The sequence below is a fragment of the Neophocaena asiaeorientalis genome, unplaced genomic scaffold (assembly GCF_003031525.2).
Source record: "Neophocaena asiaeorientalis asiaeorientalis breed wild unplaced genomic scaffold, Neophocaena_asiaeorientalis_V1.1 scaffold77, whole genome shotgun sequence".
NCBI classification, from domain to species: domain Eukaryota; kingdom Metazoa; phylum Chordata; class Mammalia; order Artiodactyla; family Phocoenidae; genus Neophocaena; species Neophocaena asiaeorientalis.
Window position 1 is genome coordinate 2,028,160 of NW_020174645.1, and position 15,814 is coordinate 2,043,973.

General features: G+C 51.6%; 1 protein-coding gene across 1 annotated transcript; it reads right to left on the reverse strand.

The window, feature by feature from the left end:
• Positions 1-1,443: 1,443 nt before the first annotated feature.
• Positions 1,444-15,543, reverse strand: TMEM132C (transmembrane protein 132C). Its single transcript, XM_024758559.1, has 5 exons — positions 14,583-15,543; positions 12,617-12,890; positions 10,500-10,691; positions 3,513-4,664; positions 1,444-3,164 (listed from the first exon to the last, which is right to left on the reverse strand). The coding sequence occupies exons 1-5, from the start codon at positions 14,744-14,746 to the stop codon at positions 3,153-3,155; spliced, it is 1,794 nt and encodes a 597-aa protein (XP_024614327.1). The 5' UTR covers positions 14,747-15,543; the 3' UTR covers positions 1,444-3,152.
• Between the last annotated feature and the right edge of the window lie 271 nt (positions 15,544-15,814).

Consider the following 15,814-nt stretch of genomic DNA (forward strand, 5'->3'; position numbering starts at 1 on the left):
AGAGCTCCCCTGGTGCCTCGATTAAGAAACACTCACAGGGGGCTTCCCTGGTGGCGCAGTGGTTGAGAGTCCGCCTGCCGATGCAGGGGACGCGGGTTCGTGCCCCGGTCCGGGAAGATCCCACATGCCACTGAGCCTGCGCGTCCGGAGCCCGCGCGTCCGGAGCCTGTGCTCCGCAAGAGGCCACAACAGTGAGAGGCTCGCGTACCGCAAAACCAAAGCCAAAACAAACAAGAAACACTCACAGGGACTCCCCTGGCGGTCCCGTGGTTAGGACTCCGTGCTTTCACTGCTGAGGGTCCGCATTCAATCCCTGGTTGGGTCATGCGTCGCGGCCAAAACCAGAAACCAAAAAAGCAGTGACAATATATGAACCCCATCGGCTTCTCACAGACTCTCCCATAATGATACAGATACTAGCCCCACACCACCCCCAGGCAAATCCATGCAGAGAATAGATCAGTGGTTGCCTGGGGCTGGGAATCTGGTGAGGGGGTGGGGAAGTGGGGAGTGTATCTGATGAGTATGGAGTTTCTTCTTGGGATGGTGAAAATTTTCCAGAAGTGATGTGGTGCGACACTGTCAACCATGGAATGGTCCACTCTAAATGGGTCCATTTTATGATACGTGAATTATGTCTCAATAAGGCTGTTATTAGTAGGGAGGTTTCTCAAAAAACTAAAAATAGAACTACCATACAACCCAGCAGTCCCACTCCTGGGCATATACCCTGAGAAAACCATAATTCAGAAAGAGTCACGGACCACAATGTTCACTGCAGCTCTATTTACAACAGCCAGGACATACCGCATGGCACAGGGAGAGCAGCTTGGGTGCTTCGCGACCACCTAGAGGGGTGGGATAGGGAGGGTGGGAGGGAGGGAGAAGCAAGAGGGAAGAGATATGGGGATATACGTATATGTATGGCTGATTCACTTTGTTATACAGCATCAACTAACACAACAATGTAAAGCAATTACACTCCAATAAAGTTGTTAAAAAATTATATAATTTTTTAAATGAAAATAATAAAACTTATTTTAAAACATCACTCTCTTGTCTTCAACCCAAAAATTCTCTTCCCTCAACCAGCCAAAGGAACCACAATCCCACTGGAACTTCAAACAACAACAAATGCAAAACTAATCAGAACAAAAGTACACCTTTACCCCAGATGAGAGATCAACACAGTTTTCCATTCAATGTCCAGGCTCTCCTTCTCCTTCGATGTGAATTGGAAGTTCCCTGCGGGCAGGGGGGGGAACAGCATCTGTGTCACCCTGGAACACGTTAGGATGTACAGTTGCTCCTGGTGACCCCGAGCCTGCTCACGTTTGAGAACTGCTGATGGAGGTGACAGTGGACAGGTGACCGGAAGTTTCCCTTGTTAGGAATTACTGTGGATCAGCCCAGAAACCAAGAGGCAAACAAGCCAACAGTGTATCGTTTTCCTTCTAGACCAGCAGACGGTTTATTTCTTTAACAAGTTGTACATTTGGCGGGGAGAAGAAGTAATAGGAGTTAAGTGAAACAAGAGACAGCCCACAAGATACTGACTTGTCAAGCCATGGAAAATGTTTTAATGACAATTGGCATCACAGGTATAAATAAATAGCTCCTTTTTCCCGTCTCTAATATGTGCTAGAAATATCTTTTTAAAAGGTCCAGCTAAGGTTATTGAGGCTTCGAGGACCCTTTCTTAGCTATCGATTTTAGTAATTAAAAAAATAAACACAGGAAGCATTCCTCCCGGTATCTGCGGGCGCCGCCCCACGGAGAGCATCACGTGACAGCCGCGCGGCTTCGTCCCCAGCAGCTGCGGACAGAACGGAGTCTTGGGGTTTGTGCCCCTAGCTCGTGGTCTCCTCTGCCTCGTACACTTCAGTTTGGATGAGTGCATTTTGCAATGGGCTGCTACACGACTCGGCTGGTACCAAAAAGCACAGCTGGTTGACAATCTAACGTAGATTTTCCTGTTTTCCGTTTATGCTGGTATACCCTGCCTAACGAAGTGAGAAAAACAACGGACCAACCCTCAGTTTTCTTTTATCCTTGTTCATTTGGAAATAGCAGCATGTCTCGGGATAGATCTACCCTGTGAAGCTGGTGCTCGTTACTCCTGGGTCTGGTTTCTCTCTTGTGGATCTGACCTCATCTTCCCCCGGGAGAAGCATCCGCGACACCAGTGATGGAGTCCTGGAGGGGTCAGGGGAACCTGGCTGGGCTCTGTGCTGTTGGCTGTGTCCCACTGGTCCAGCCTCTGCCAATGTCCCACCCACTGGCTTTGGCCCTGTGGTGGGTGTAGTGGTGATGGGTGAAGGCATCTTCCCCCATCTCCCCAAAGGCTCTGAGAACTCCCCCTGATTGTAGAAAACCCAGCAGATATCAACAAGGCTGGAGGGATACAGAAAAGCATCAAACGTAACACTTAAAGAGTGGATCAACTGACATCCTTTCTAAGCATTCATCTGATGTATAGGAATATAATTTGTTTAATTTAGGAAAATATACCATTGGATCCTCAGGAATAAACATTAAATATAAATCAAATGGAAGTCTAAGACACAAACAGAAAAAAAGGAGGGGAAAAAAGAGAATGTGGAAAAAGAAAAGATTATTAAGTCGAGATGTAAAAATCCTCAGGTCTATCCCAAGAGGCAACCAATATTCAGAAACGTCTCCTCCCCAAGCCCAGGGTGACAGTCCAAGGCTGTCCTCGGAATAGGAAAGGAATACTGAATTAAAACGGAAAATGTCTCTTAGCAGGCCCTAGTTTTAATATATTTTGCTCCTTTATTAGAAATATAAACAGATGATTACTTGTCTTTTTATTTGTCTTTTTGCTTTTTTTTTTTTTTTTAACAAATACTTTTTGGTAGCTTGTCTGGGTTATATTTTGACTCATAAAATAACCTTCCCGATTTGGCCCTGCGCAGGTCAAACGTCTCCAAGAAGCTCCCCTCCCCGAGTTTATTCTGCCAACTTGCGAACATCTGTCGTCATCAACCTCTGATTACAAAAAAATGTCCCTTTCCGGCTTCAGAATTTCCAACTGGTTTCGAAGGGGGACCCCAACGATTCCCTGTTCAGCCCCAGAGCTACTCTGGAACCGAAGGAGGGTGTCCAAGCGCTGGCCCTTCGGCCAGAGGGGCCTAGGCTTTGTCCTTGAACTTCTCCAGGTGTTCTCTGAGCTCTTTGGGGGCGCCCAAACAAATACTTTTTGGTAGCTTGTCTGGGTTATATTTTGACTCATAAAATAACCTTCCCGATTTGGCCCTGCGCAGGTCAAACGTCTCCAAGAAGCTCCCCTCCCCGAGTTTATTCTGCCAACTTGCGAACATCTGTCGTCATCAACCTCTGATTACAAAAAAATGTCCCTTTCCGGCTTCAGAATTTCCAACTGGTTTCGAAGGGGGACCCCAACGATTCCCTGTTCAGCCCCAGAGCTACTCTGGAACCGAAGGAGGGTGTCCAAGCGCTGGCCCTTCGGCCAGAGGGGCCTAGGCTTTGTCCTTGAACTTCTCCAGGTGTTCTCTGAGCTCTTTGGGGGCGCCCACGCCCACGTCCTGGCACACCCACTGGATGTCCTCGTCGGTCCCGCCGAGGATGGAGTTCACGGTGGGACAGCTGTCGTCGGCGGGGATGGTGGTGAAGGTGGTGAACTTCACCTTTTTCCTCTTGGAGGTGGGTGAGTGCAGGGGCTCGAGCTTCTGGTCCTTGCCCTCTCTGTCCCCGGAGTCGGCGGGCCTGGGGACCTGGCTGTGCCCGTGCTTTTGGGAACCTCCGTTGAGGAGGAGGCGGTCGCTCTCGTCTATGACGGTCGTGTGCTCGTCCTGCCGGGGGGACCCGTCGCCCACGTCCTCCAGGAGCTCCGCCTCGTTGCCCAGCCACACCCAGTCGTGCGAGTGGGTCACGGAGGCCTGGCCTTCCAGGGGCACCTGCTTGTGCCTGTACTTGAGGGCAAAGGTGGCGCAGTTGATGAGGAAGACGAGAATGGCCAGGCAGAAGACCCCCAGCAGGGCGTACATGCCGATCTCCAGGTCGCTCAGGCCGCGGGGCGCCTGCACCAGGTCGCCGGCCCCCGGCCCGCCCCCCGCCCGCGGCAGGTCCACCTGCGCCGGGAAGTTGGCGAAGTCGATGGGGATGGTCTGCAGCTGGCCCTCGCCCGCCAGCCGGGCTCCGTCCAGCCGGCTGTTCTTGCCCACCTTGTTGTCCAGCAGCGACTTGGCCGTGGGGCTGCCCCTCCGGGGGGCCCCGTCGTCGCGCTCCGCGGAGGAGCTGCCGTACCAGGGCCCCTCCTGGCCCTTCTGGCGCCGGCCGCTGGCGTGGTTCTTCATCTCGGCCTCCTCGTAGGCCCCGCCGGGGCTGGAGTCGGCGTCATTCTGGCCGAACTTGACCCTGACAGTGCCGACGCCCACGGCCAGGACGCTCTTGCGTTTGGATTTCTGGCAAGCCTCCGCGATGGTCAGGTCCACTCGGACCAGGGGTCCCTGGCCTTCCCCTTCGGCCATGACAACGGGCCACCTGGGCGAGCGGGGCTGGGGGACGGACACGACGGCCTCGTCCAGGGACGTGGCGGTCAGGGTGAAGTCCTTGGTGTCGTAGATGTCCAGGGGTGTCACTGAGCCATCGCTGAACTGGAGCCAAGTGCTGAGCACGGCTTCCTGCAGGGAGAGGGGCAGTTAGAAAGCCGCGGGGGAGGCGAGAGGGGGCGGATGCCTCTTCTCTGGGGATCGCGCCTGCCGCCATTCTAGAACAGAACCCAGAGACTTAGGGGCAGGACTTAAAATCCAGACCTGGTGGCTGATGAACCTGGGGAAAAAAAATCCAGGTTTTATATCAAGATCCGAGAATCACCTTAATGGAAACAAGAACCAATGCAGACAGGCAGTGACAGCTCCAGTGTAATCCTCACCCGGGGAAAAGACCCCGTAGAAAGCCCTCACTGAGTTCAGGCTCCGCTGAATTCATCACCAGCGACGTCACCTGAGCGCGTCTGCTGGGCCTCCACGTTATCCTACACCTCGCTCTGATGTCGCCCCCCTCCCCCCATCAGAACCCTTGTGGTGACATCGAGCTCAGCAGGTTCCGTTCTCCGCGTAATCCACGGTAATCTGTCCACATCTCAAGATCCTTAATCACATCTGCAAAGTCCCCTTTGACACATCAGGTGCCGTACTCACAGGGTCTAGGAATCACACGTGGCCATCTATGGCGCGCCATTATTCCAGCCACCGCGGTGGTGATGGTAGCTAAGGCGTCCATAGTGCTTCCTGGGTGCCAGCCACTGTTCTAGGTGGTTTTCATTATCAACTCATTTAATCACCACAACAGTATACAAGGTACATACTATTATCTGTATCTCTCATTCTGCCGGTGAGTAGACTGGATCACAGGGGGGACCCAAGGCTCACTCAAGTTTCCACCGCTAAGTGACAGAGCTGGGTTTGAGTCCAGCCAGTTCGTCTCGAGTCTTAGGCATGGTTGCTAGTCAATCTCCTGGCTGCCTTTGACTCTGAGGTCACTGAGCAGGCCAGGGATTGAAGGAAACAACTGTGATGTGTCTGGAATTCTTCCCTGTCCTCTAAGAACAGGCAGAGTGGCCCAATTTTCATTCATCTGATCATGTCAGGGACATGTATTAAAAGCCTCTCCTGTGTCAGGCCGTGTGCCAGACACTGAGTAGTCCTGGACAGAAGACTGACAGAGAATAAACAATACATGGCTGTTTATCGTGGCAGGCTGGGATGCTTCCTGGAGCTGGGCTGGGATGTTGGTTCTGCATAAGTTTGATGTGTTAAGTTTTTAATTTTTTTTTTGGCTGTGCCGCATTATTTGTGGGATCTTAGTTCCCCAAGCAAGGATTGAACCTGGGCCCTCAGCAGTGAAAACATAGAGTCCTAACCACTGGACCGCCAGGGGATTCCCTAAGTTTTACTTTTTTTTTTTTTGCGGTACGCAGGCCTCTCACTGCCGTGGCCTCTCCCGTTGCGGAGCACAGGCTCCAGACGCGCAGGCTCAGCGGCCATGGCTCACGGGCCCAGCCGCTCTGCGGCATGTGGGATCTTCCCGGACCAGGGCACGAACCCGTGTCCCCTGCATCGGCAGGCGGACTCTCAATCGCTGCGCCACCAGGGAAGCCCCCTAAGTTTTACTTTTTAATGTACAGTTCAGTGTACAGGGAGGAAGGAAGGTGACTAGAGATTAGGAGGGAGATGGGTTGGCCCTGGCTGTGAAATGGCCAGGATAGCTCCTGCTAGACAATCTGCTGGCTGTTATGAAGGTGAAGCAGGGTGCAGAGGGGGGAAGGAAATGGGCAGTGATCTCATGGTTGGGAAGAGCTAACGGAACCCCAGGGGTCTGTTGCGGGCAAAGGATCCTGTGTTTCCTCTAATCCTGACCTCTGGACACCATGGCAAAGGGCAGAGGGTTTGAAGTGGGAGTTTTGAATTAAATACATGGATCCACTATTTCCCCGGGCACATTTTTCTTTAAACCAATTCTTCTGGGCCTCAGTTTCCCCAGATGAAAGTGGGAATGTGAATACCTAAACCATAGGGTCTGGGATGGACATCTATTTGGCCTGACCAGTTTCCATTCCTCCTTTCCGACGGGGGCCAGAACACTAATTTTCCTTTCAGAACCATGCCTTTTCTCCGTTCAGAGTTTGAGGAGTATGGGTGGGAGGCACCGGCCTCTCCAGTTCTAGAGGTGGGCATATGTCCAAGGTCTGGCCAATCAGAACATTTTACTACCCTTTTCACAGTGATTGGCTCTGAAAGAGGCACATGACCCAAACCAGCCAATGGGACATGACCTCTGGGCTTTTGTTGGAATTAGAGCAGAATTTATTTCCCCTGGAACTACTGAGTTGGGATGCAAGCTGGAATGGATAGAGAGAGAGAGAGCGAGAGAGAGAGAGAGAGAGAGAGAGAGAGAGAGAGAGAGAGAGAGAATCTTAAGAGCATGTCCTAACAACAAAGAAGACTGGCTAAGTATAAACTAGTAGAAAACTAGGTAAAAATATACAAATAAGAGATGCAAATTCCCAGGAATCAGAAATGAAAAGAGAAGGCATACTAGAGTGGTACAAATAGGTAACTGTTACTGAGACAGCTTGAGGGCGTGCAGAGCTGCTCAGAAGACCTACCAGCCAGTGGCTGGGATGGTGATGCCCCCCTAGGTATGTGTCAGATTGGGGTGAAATGTTTTACGTAAAGCCAGGACTCCTCTCCACATATGCGGGTGAGAAAGCCTACCCACCGGGCCAGAGGCACATCAGTGATGCTTGTCTGTGCGCTGAGCACTGGGTGCGAAAATGTCTCCCCTGGAAATCAGAACCTCACCCCTTCCCCAGGAGTGGCGAGTCTGAAGCTATAACACCTGATGGTGAAGGAGCTGCAAGACATTTACTTGAAACTGGACCCACACACATGCAAAACTGCACAGGAATTCCTCAGGAACCATATAAAACAAAGCAACGACAGCTCAAGAGGTGCTCATGATAAAAAAAATTACAATCCCTAGGAGGGAAGGCTCTACTATGAGAGAAAACCATTAAAATTTCACATAGAAAGATCAGCAGACGAAGGATTCGCGGTAATAAAACAAATGAAAAAGACTATAAAATAAAACAAAGCAACAACAAAAATAAGCCGGAAAAAAATAGTTCAAGAGAGTAAAAAGGAGTAGAAACTACACTGAAAGAGTGGGAGTCACCAGAAAAAGAACAGGTAGCTGTGGAAAGAACCACACAGAACTTCTAGGCATGAAAAATACTCTGGTTGAAATCAGTTACTCAGTGGGTGGTTTGAACAGCAGATTAGACACGGTTGAGGAGAGAATTAGTGTAATGGGAGACTGAGCCAAGAAACTCACCCAGAATGTAACCCACAGGAATATAAAGAGATGAAACATAGGAAAGGAAGGTTGAAAGGAATGAGAAAGGGAATGACCAACGGTTTTCTGTTAGGAGTTCCAGAAGCCAAGAATATGGGAGAACTTCAACAGTCAAAGAAATAAGGGCTGGCCATTTTCCAGACTTGAGGACAAGTGCCAATAATAAAAGGGAAGGTTTCTGATGACACCACTGGAGCACCTGGATCCAGCTTTACCTGACGATGCCAATGCTTGGACAGGAACTGATAAACTCTGACGTCTGACTCAACCAGCCCGAGTTAGGCCTCTATCACTTGTAAGGAAAAGCCCAGACTATCACCAGCTTCCTGTTAGGAGTGAGTGAGAACGTCCACGAAATCTAAAGATGGTGTGTGCTCGCTGTTGGCACCAGCCCACTTTCCTACAATACCCGCCTGCTTAACTTTCAGCTGTCAAGCCCGCAAGGTGGTTTGGCCTGAGGGCATTCTGGCCTCTGGAACCCATGTGGTCATGGCCGCAGCCAGAAATGCTGAGAAATTAACACCCTCCAGAAGCAGCCCTCCACTAAGGGCTGACGGGAGGTGTGATACATATCCCAGCTTCCTTGACCTCAGGTACAATGACTCTCCAGCCTTTTCTACACTGGCTGATGGTCTCCCCAGGAGACCCAGGCTCCAGGAGCCCACAGTGGTGGCTGAGTTGGGAACACACTCTTCTGGTTTTCTTCCCTTCCTTCCCTCACTTCCCGACGCCCTTCTGGTGTTCCCTTCACCGCCCAAAGGCAGTCCTTGCAGGTGGATCCTCATCTCAGGCTCAGCTTTTTGGGGGATCAAAGCTAAGACACGACTGGTTCAGGAATTTCCCTCACCGCCCTCCTCTCCTTTAGCTTCATCCACTTACAAATCATACAATCGGACGGGCCCGCTTCTAAAGCCTCAGTCGAACGCATTCATGCCGGGGGAGACCTCATTTCACTTCACCAGCCTAGCTTTCTTTAGCACTAGTAGGGCACAGGGCAGTATAATGCAACTGCCCTCATATTCACGGCATGGCCGTCTTTCAGATTTTGTATTTCAAAGTTGGAAACATCAAGAACAAGGGGCCAGCCTTCCACACTCCAAGGGCTGCGATAAAACATTGTTAACGCAGCACGCAAGTTCATCTTGGCTGGCTTTTCGCCTTGAGTTCATTTTTCTTCATCAACTCTAGACGGAGAATGAACTTAACATCAAACAAGCCCCCACGAATGGCAGGCAATCCGAATTAAGCCCTCAGAACCTCGTGGGCTTGCCAACCTCCATCTCCATCATCCCTGCTGTGTGATTGAGACCAAGTCCTTCCATTAGCTCATGACGGCGAGGTTGGAACATAGGGGTTGTCTCAGGAGAAGCCAACGCAATTCCCCAAAGATGAGAAATTCTGAAATACTTAAACTAACACACGTCCAGGCATGATTTCGATCTCCTATTCTTTCAAGAGTCATGTCTGCAAATTGAATGAACTCCATCCATAGATCCCCTTAGGCAGCGCCGGGGCCCTCCAATTACCATCAGCCAATGAAGACAGATGGGTGAGGCTGGATACTGATGGGTGGCCTTGCCCCATGCCAGGGAGGTGGCAATGTCAGTTATCCCCTGATTAATTACCAGTTCTCAGCAAACAGCTTCATGCTTTCTGCTTTGTCTCCCCACTTTGCTCGCCCCGCTGTTTCTAAACCAGCAAATGCCATGCCAGTTTCCTGCCCCCAGGAGAGGTGAGCAGAGGTTCCAGCACTGGGAGCTGGACCAGGATGGGAACCTACTCCAGCTCCCTGTCGGTGATGCTCTGGAACCATACCAGGTAGCAACGCGCAGCATTTCTAGAACGGTCCACCCTAGTCCTTGGAACCTGGGAACAAAACGAGATGTCCACCCCCATGATGATGTTATATGCACAGTTGAAGTTAGGGAGAGCTGCCTGGCTGAGCTAGGTGGGTCTGGTGGTGTAGTCACAGGAGCCTTTGGAAGCAGAGGAGTTTCTCTGGCTGGTGGCAGAGGGAAAGTCAGAGGTTGAAAGCACGAGAAGAACTCAATGCACCGTTACTGGTTCTGAAGATGATGGCGGGGGGGCGGGGGCGGGGGGTGCAGAGAGGAGGGAGCAGAGAGGCTCCCAGCCAGCAGCTAGCGAAGAAACAGAAACCTCAGGCATTCAGCTGCACAGAGCTGGATTCTGCCAACCCCACCAGCGAGTGCAGGAGCGGGTCCTTCCCCAGAGCATCCTGGTAAGAGGCTTTGCTCTCAGCCTGTGAACCCAGGAGCACGGCCCCCAGCTGAGCCCACCTGGACTCCTGACCCGCAGAACTGTGAACGACAGTGGTTGCTGTCTTAAGCGGCTAGGCTTCTGACAGTTCTTTGCACAGATGACTAATCCATCCCCGTGCACTGGGTACCATTTTTCTGGTTCATCACAGACCCCACTTCTTGGATGACGTAACCACGTGCATTTTACACAGCCCGAATCACTCCATCCTGGAATGTGGTTTGGCCACCCTGTCCCAGTTCCTCCCACCTCCCTCCCCTTTGGCTGAATCAGGTGTGGCAACCAGCCTTGCTCCCCTCGACCTCTGGCATCCAGGCCCCTACCTGTTTGGGGGTTCGCAGCAGCTCCTCAGCTGTGGCCACAGCCGTGACGGCCTTGCTGTTCTCTGTGCTGGGGTGAAGGGTGACAGACAGCCCAGCCACGAACTGGATGGCCAGGTCTGTCACCGAGACTTTGTCATCTAACACGGTTACTGTCTTCTCGGCCAGGATGGAGTCAGACAATGGGGACAGCACCTGGGCAGGACACAAGATAAATCCGTCACACCTGCTTCTGGATGTTGGAACCTTTCCCTCCACCCTAAACAGGGTCCAGAATACAGTGTGAAGGAACCACACATCTACTTCACTATATACACCAGCCCGAACTGGCCTCTGTGAGGATCAGATAAAGTCACCCCTCCCCGGAGACACTTCAGCTCTATCTTTTGGAAAATGGACATAAAAATGAAAATCCATTCTATCTTTTTTTTTTAAATTAATTAATTAATTTATTTATTTCTGGCTACGTTGGGTCTTCGTTGCTGCGTGTGGGCTTTCTCTAGTTGCAGCGAGCGGGGGCTACCTTCGTTGCAGAGCACAGGCTCTAGGCGCGTGGGCCCAGTAGTTGTGGCTCGCGGGCTCTAGAGCGCAGGCTCAGTAGTTGTGTCGCACGGGCTTAGTTGCTTCACGGCACGTGGGATCTTCCCGGACCAGGGATCGAAGCCGTGTCCCCTACACCGGCAGGCAGCTTCTTAACCACTGCGCCACCAGGGAAGCCCTCCATTCTGTCTTTGAAAGGAAATGACCCTCCCCGTTTAGATGAGGCTCTCTTGCGTACCACACAACCTGGTCAACCGCACACGACGATCCTGCTGCCTGGACCCGTGAAGAGTCGCACACAAGCTGACTCTGCACGGCCCAAATCCCATTCGAGGTGAATTACGGAATCAACTGGAGACCTGAATTATAAACTGCTTACTCCCCCTTCGGGCCCCCAGCACAACGTGTCCTCTACTGAAATACTACTTTCTGCCTCATCTCATAAACCACGTGTAGGACCTGAGATGTCTCAGGTGAAATGGTAGAAACGTATCTATCATTTCTACCCAGGGTGGTTGTGAAAGGATCCAGAATGACATTCCAGAAAGGTGGAGTCACACACACGACTATCTGTAAGACAGATAACCAGCAAGGACCTACTGTATAGCACAGGGAACTCTACTCGATACTCTGTGATAACCCATATGAGAAAAGAATCTGAAAAAGACTGGATATATGTATATGTAGAACTGAATCACTGTGCTGTACACCTGAAACTAACACAACATTGTAAATCAACTATACTTCAGTAAAATTAAAAAACAAACAACCAACCAAAAAGGTGGAGTCAGTAGGGTGGGACTTGATGGGTTGACTGAAAGGCCCTCATGCCCTGTCATCTGTTTTGAAATCCCACCATTCTACACATTTCCTTGAGCAAAAGAGGCAGCAGGATTTTTTTCTTTTTTTTTGCGGTACGCAGGCCTCTCACTGTCGTGGCCTCTCCCGCTGTGGAGCACAGGCTCCGGACGCGCAGGCTCAGCGGCCATGGCTCACGGGCCCAGCCGCTCTGCGGCATGTGGGATCTTCCCGGACCGGGGCACGAACCCGCGTCCCCTGAGTCGGCAGGCAGTGGACTCAACCACTGCGCCACCAGGGAAGCCTGAGGCAGTAGGATTTTGAAGAGAGTTTGTCGAATGACTATATGACAGAATGACAGACTGACCTAAGGAAAGAAGGGAGGAAAGGAAGAAGGGACACATCCTTCTTTGGTCGCTGGCAAGAGCAGTGCAGAGATGGGGGGAGGTTCTAAGAGGGTGTAGGAGGTGCGCATCTGGAAAGGGGGCACTGAGGGTGGAGGAGTAGAGTCAGGATGGGGTGGGTTGGGTGGTGGGAATGGAGCCCGCAGCAGTGGGGGGTCATGGCGGCACTAAGGGGTGTGGCCACCACCTTCTCAATTCTGTCTGGAAGGAGCCTGGGGCACAAAGAGCTGGTCCAGGCTCACCTTTCGGGGGCCCCAGGATGCCATCACCATGACAAGGAATTGGCCACGAGGACCCGCCCATCTAGTGAGCCTCCCCCGGGGCTGGGTACCACCTTCGGTGATGGGCGTGCAGAAGTTCCCAGCTCCGGCTTCCTACCTGGATGGTTGTCATGCCAACCTCCCTCCCGACCAGGATCCTGCTGTCCTGGAGAGTGGCCACATGGGGTTCGTCCAGCTTCATGAAGTCCGCAACCAGGTGGGTGATGTCGAACTGCCAGTCGGGACTGAGCAGATGGCTTGGCCGGCCCCAGGGGCTGGCGCCCTCAGACACAAAGTGAGCAAGGACCCGCACGGTGGCGTGCTGGTACTGCAGGGCGCAGCCTCGGCCCCGCCGCCCGTCCTCTTCTTCATCCTCGCTGTCTCGCGTGGGCCTGCCGGAAGAAGGGAAGAGGCTCTCAGGTCAGGTGATGGGATGCAAGGCGCTCTGGAGTCACGAGGCAGGTGCCTCCGTCAACCTACAAGAGACAGCATCTCGGGCAGGAGCCTCAGGACCATACAGGAGCACCAACTCTATCACCGGGCAGCACAAAGGGTGAAACACCTCTCTCTCTCTTTTGTTTAATAATGCAAAGAGGCAAGCTTTATTGTACTTGCCAAAGGAGGAAGGTAAGACTTAATTGAGAAGAAAATGTGAATATCTCTCTCCACTAAACAGCATGACCCAGAGGATTTCTCCACATCCTATCCCTCCCGATATACGCAACCCACAAAAAATCCCATCTCTCTTTTGAAGACATTTATTGACAAATAAAAGATAGAAGAACTAATATTTACTAAACGTACACTGTCCACAAAGTAGCAGAGAACCATGCATGGCTATTTACAACTTAATTTCAATGGAGAAAATGAAGCAAATCAAAACGCTAGATTTCTCAGTCTCTCTACAACCCCTTGTGCTAGTGGCTACCATGCTGGACATTGTGAGTCTAGAACATTCCACCACTGTAGAAAGGTCTATTGGGCAGGGTGGTATGATGCTCTTGAGATGTGTCCATCCTAAGCTCTGCACGGATGGACTCTTTGAATCTCATAACACCGTGGGGCAAAACTTTAATTATTCTTATGTCCAGATGAGGAAACTGAGGCAGAGAGATTGGGTGGCTGGCCCAAACTCACAAAGCAAGAAAGTAGCCGAGCTTGGATTTGAACCCAGCAAGTGTCAGTTCTGCCTTCTTCAGGGACACGGAACGAACCCAAATCTTGGCCACTCGTGACCACTAAATGGTCTGAAGTCTTGGCTGGAGTCATGGCTGTCCTCCCCGGCAGGACAAATGCCTTCAAGTTTACCCTGTAGAAATGGATTCACCATTTCACAGTTCCGCTTATCCATCCTGAGACGGACTCCAGTTGCCCCTTAAAATTCAAGACCCTGGCGCCTGGGAGACTGTCGGGAAAACAGTGCTGGTGGTTTAAGATGGGAGATTCCATACAGGAAACCGGAATTCAGCAACAACTCTTATTTAGCTAAACGGAGGGCCACAGAGCTGAGAAAACAAGACCCCAAACTCCTACATGAGACAATCCAGAGTCAGAATACATTAGAGGCTTTTGTTTCGGTTTAAGAGGAGACAGCAACCCCATGGTCCAGTATAAATGCAAGTAGACTTTACCCAATATTTTGATACGCATAGAGCTTTTCAAGTTTATAGATATTCATCCAGCACAGAAAAAGGATTCACCGTTTTGCTTAGAGAAAATAAACCCAAACTTAAATTCCCTGGGGGTGGTGGGCCTAGAAAATCTTGTTACTTCTGTGGCTTCATTCTGGAGGGGCCACTTGCAGGAGACAGTTTACTAGGAGCCTGTGTAGACTGCAAGTGACTGGATCTCGTGCTGACCCAGCCGCTCAGCAGCCTTCCTGCCTGGCTGGGTTACCCTGGGCCTTGGTTTCCCCAGAGGGTTGTTGTTAGGCTGTAGGCATGTATGCGTTGCATCATGTCATCACCATGGTAACAGCATCACCTAGTCTGCACTGGGCCCTGCACTGGCTCCTTTAGCGTTAAGGTCAGTATCCACAGCCGTTGCCGTCACAGCTCTGATGCATCTCCCCGTCCCGGGCTTACCTCTTAGTGGCCACGATGGGGACCCTCCAGCCTTTAATCTGGCTTAGCTCCGTGTCAGAGACGTCGATCTGCAGGGGCAGCCGGGGCACCCACACGGTGACGTGCAGGGGGGCGCTCAGGTGCTGGTATGTGAAGTTCACCACCGTGTCCACCTTGCCTTTCATCTCTTTGCCATTGACAAAGACGTAGTCGCAGCGGTCGGACACCTGCCAAGACAGAGAGGGGATGGAGGAGGAGAATTTCCTGGGGCCCTGGAGACCACCCTTCTGCCATTTGTCCTTTTCTCTAGCAAAGAACGCATGCTTGATCTAGGTTCCCCTCAATGCAGAGCCTGAGACAAGGATTCAGTGCGGTTGGTTTACTTGGGAGGTGACCCCAGGGAAGGGGGACCAGGGAGCAGACTGAGGGAATCAGAGAAATAAGAATAGTTGGTAGAAAGGTACATCTTTGCATCTGCTGCTGTGACCATCAGGCTCCGTTTTTCTGGGCCTCATGGAAAGCATACAGAATCGTCCACCTGCAGTATGAGAGGCAGGAATATTATCTACCAGCTCCTCTCCTGTGTCTCTTTGAGTGAGGGCTGCTGTGTGAGTTAACTTCCCCACACTTTTAGGCTGAGATACGGGCCCTGGGATGGAAGGCAGAGCAGATTCACCAAGTGAACTTGAACCTGCACAGAACTGCAGCTGGGACTGAACTCTGGGTGGACCCGGGGAATGTGATTTGGGCAGCAGAGGTGTCTGTTCTCCTGGCCGATGTCTGCTCAGAAGATGAGCCACACCCACGTCCCGCCCCATCCAGCCTCCCAGGATCTGAAGGGCTTGTACCGCCTTTCTCTCTAGCAGGGCTCTTCCAGTTCCTACACTCTCTGCTCCAATCACACGCAGCGCTGATGGCTCCCCATCAGGAGAACGCTCAGGCCTTCGCACTCGTAGTTCCCTTTCCCTGGGAACACCCTTCCCTCCCTGTTTGCAGCACCTCCCCTGAGGCCCTAGGATTGTTTGTGTATCTGTACTGTTCATCCAGTGAATGGCAGAATCTCATTAGTGATGACCAACTTATGTTTCCTTCCCCTGAATTTCCTCCTTTCACTGTTCCCATTTCTAGAAGATCATGGACTCAGGACAGAGACAAGACAGAGCACAAAGGAAAACAAACACAGAGACACATAAAATAAAAGTCCCCAAGCATCTAGATTTTGTGTTCCAATGCCTAAACCCTCAGGAAGATGC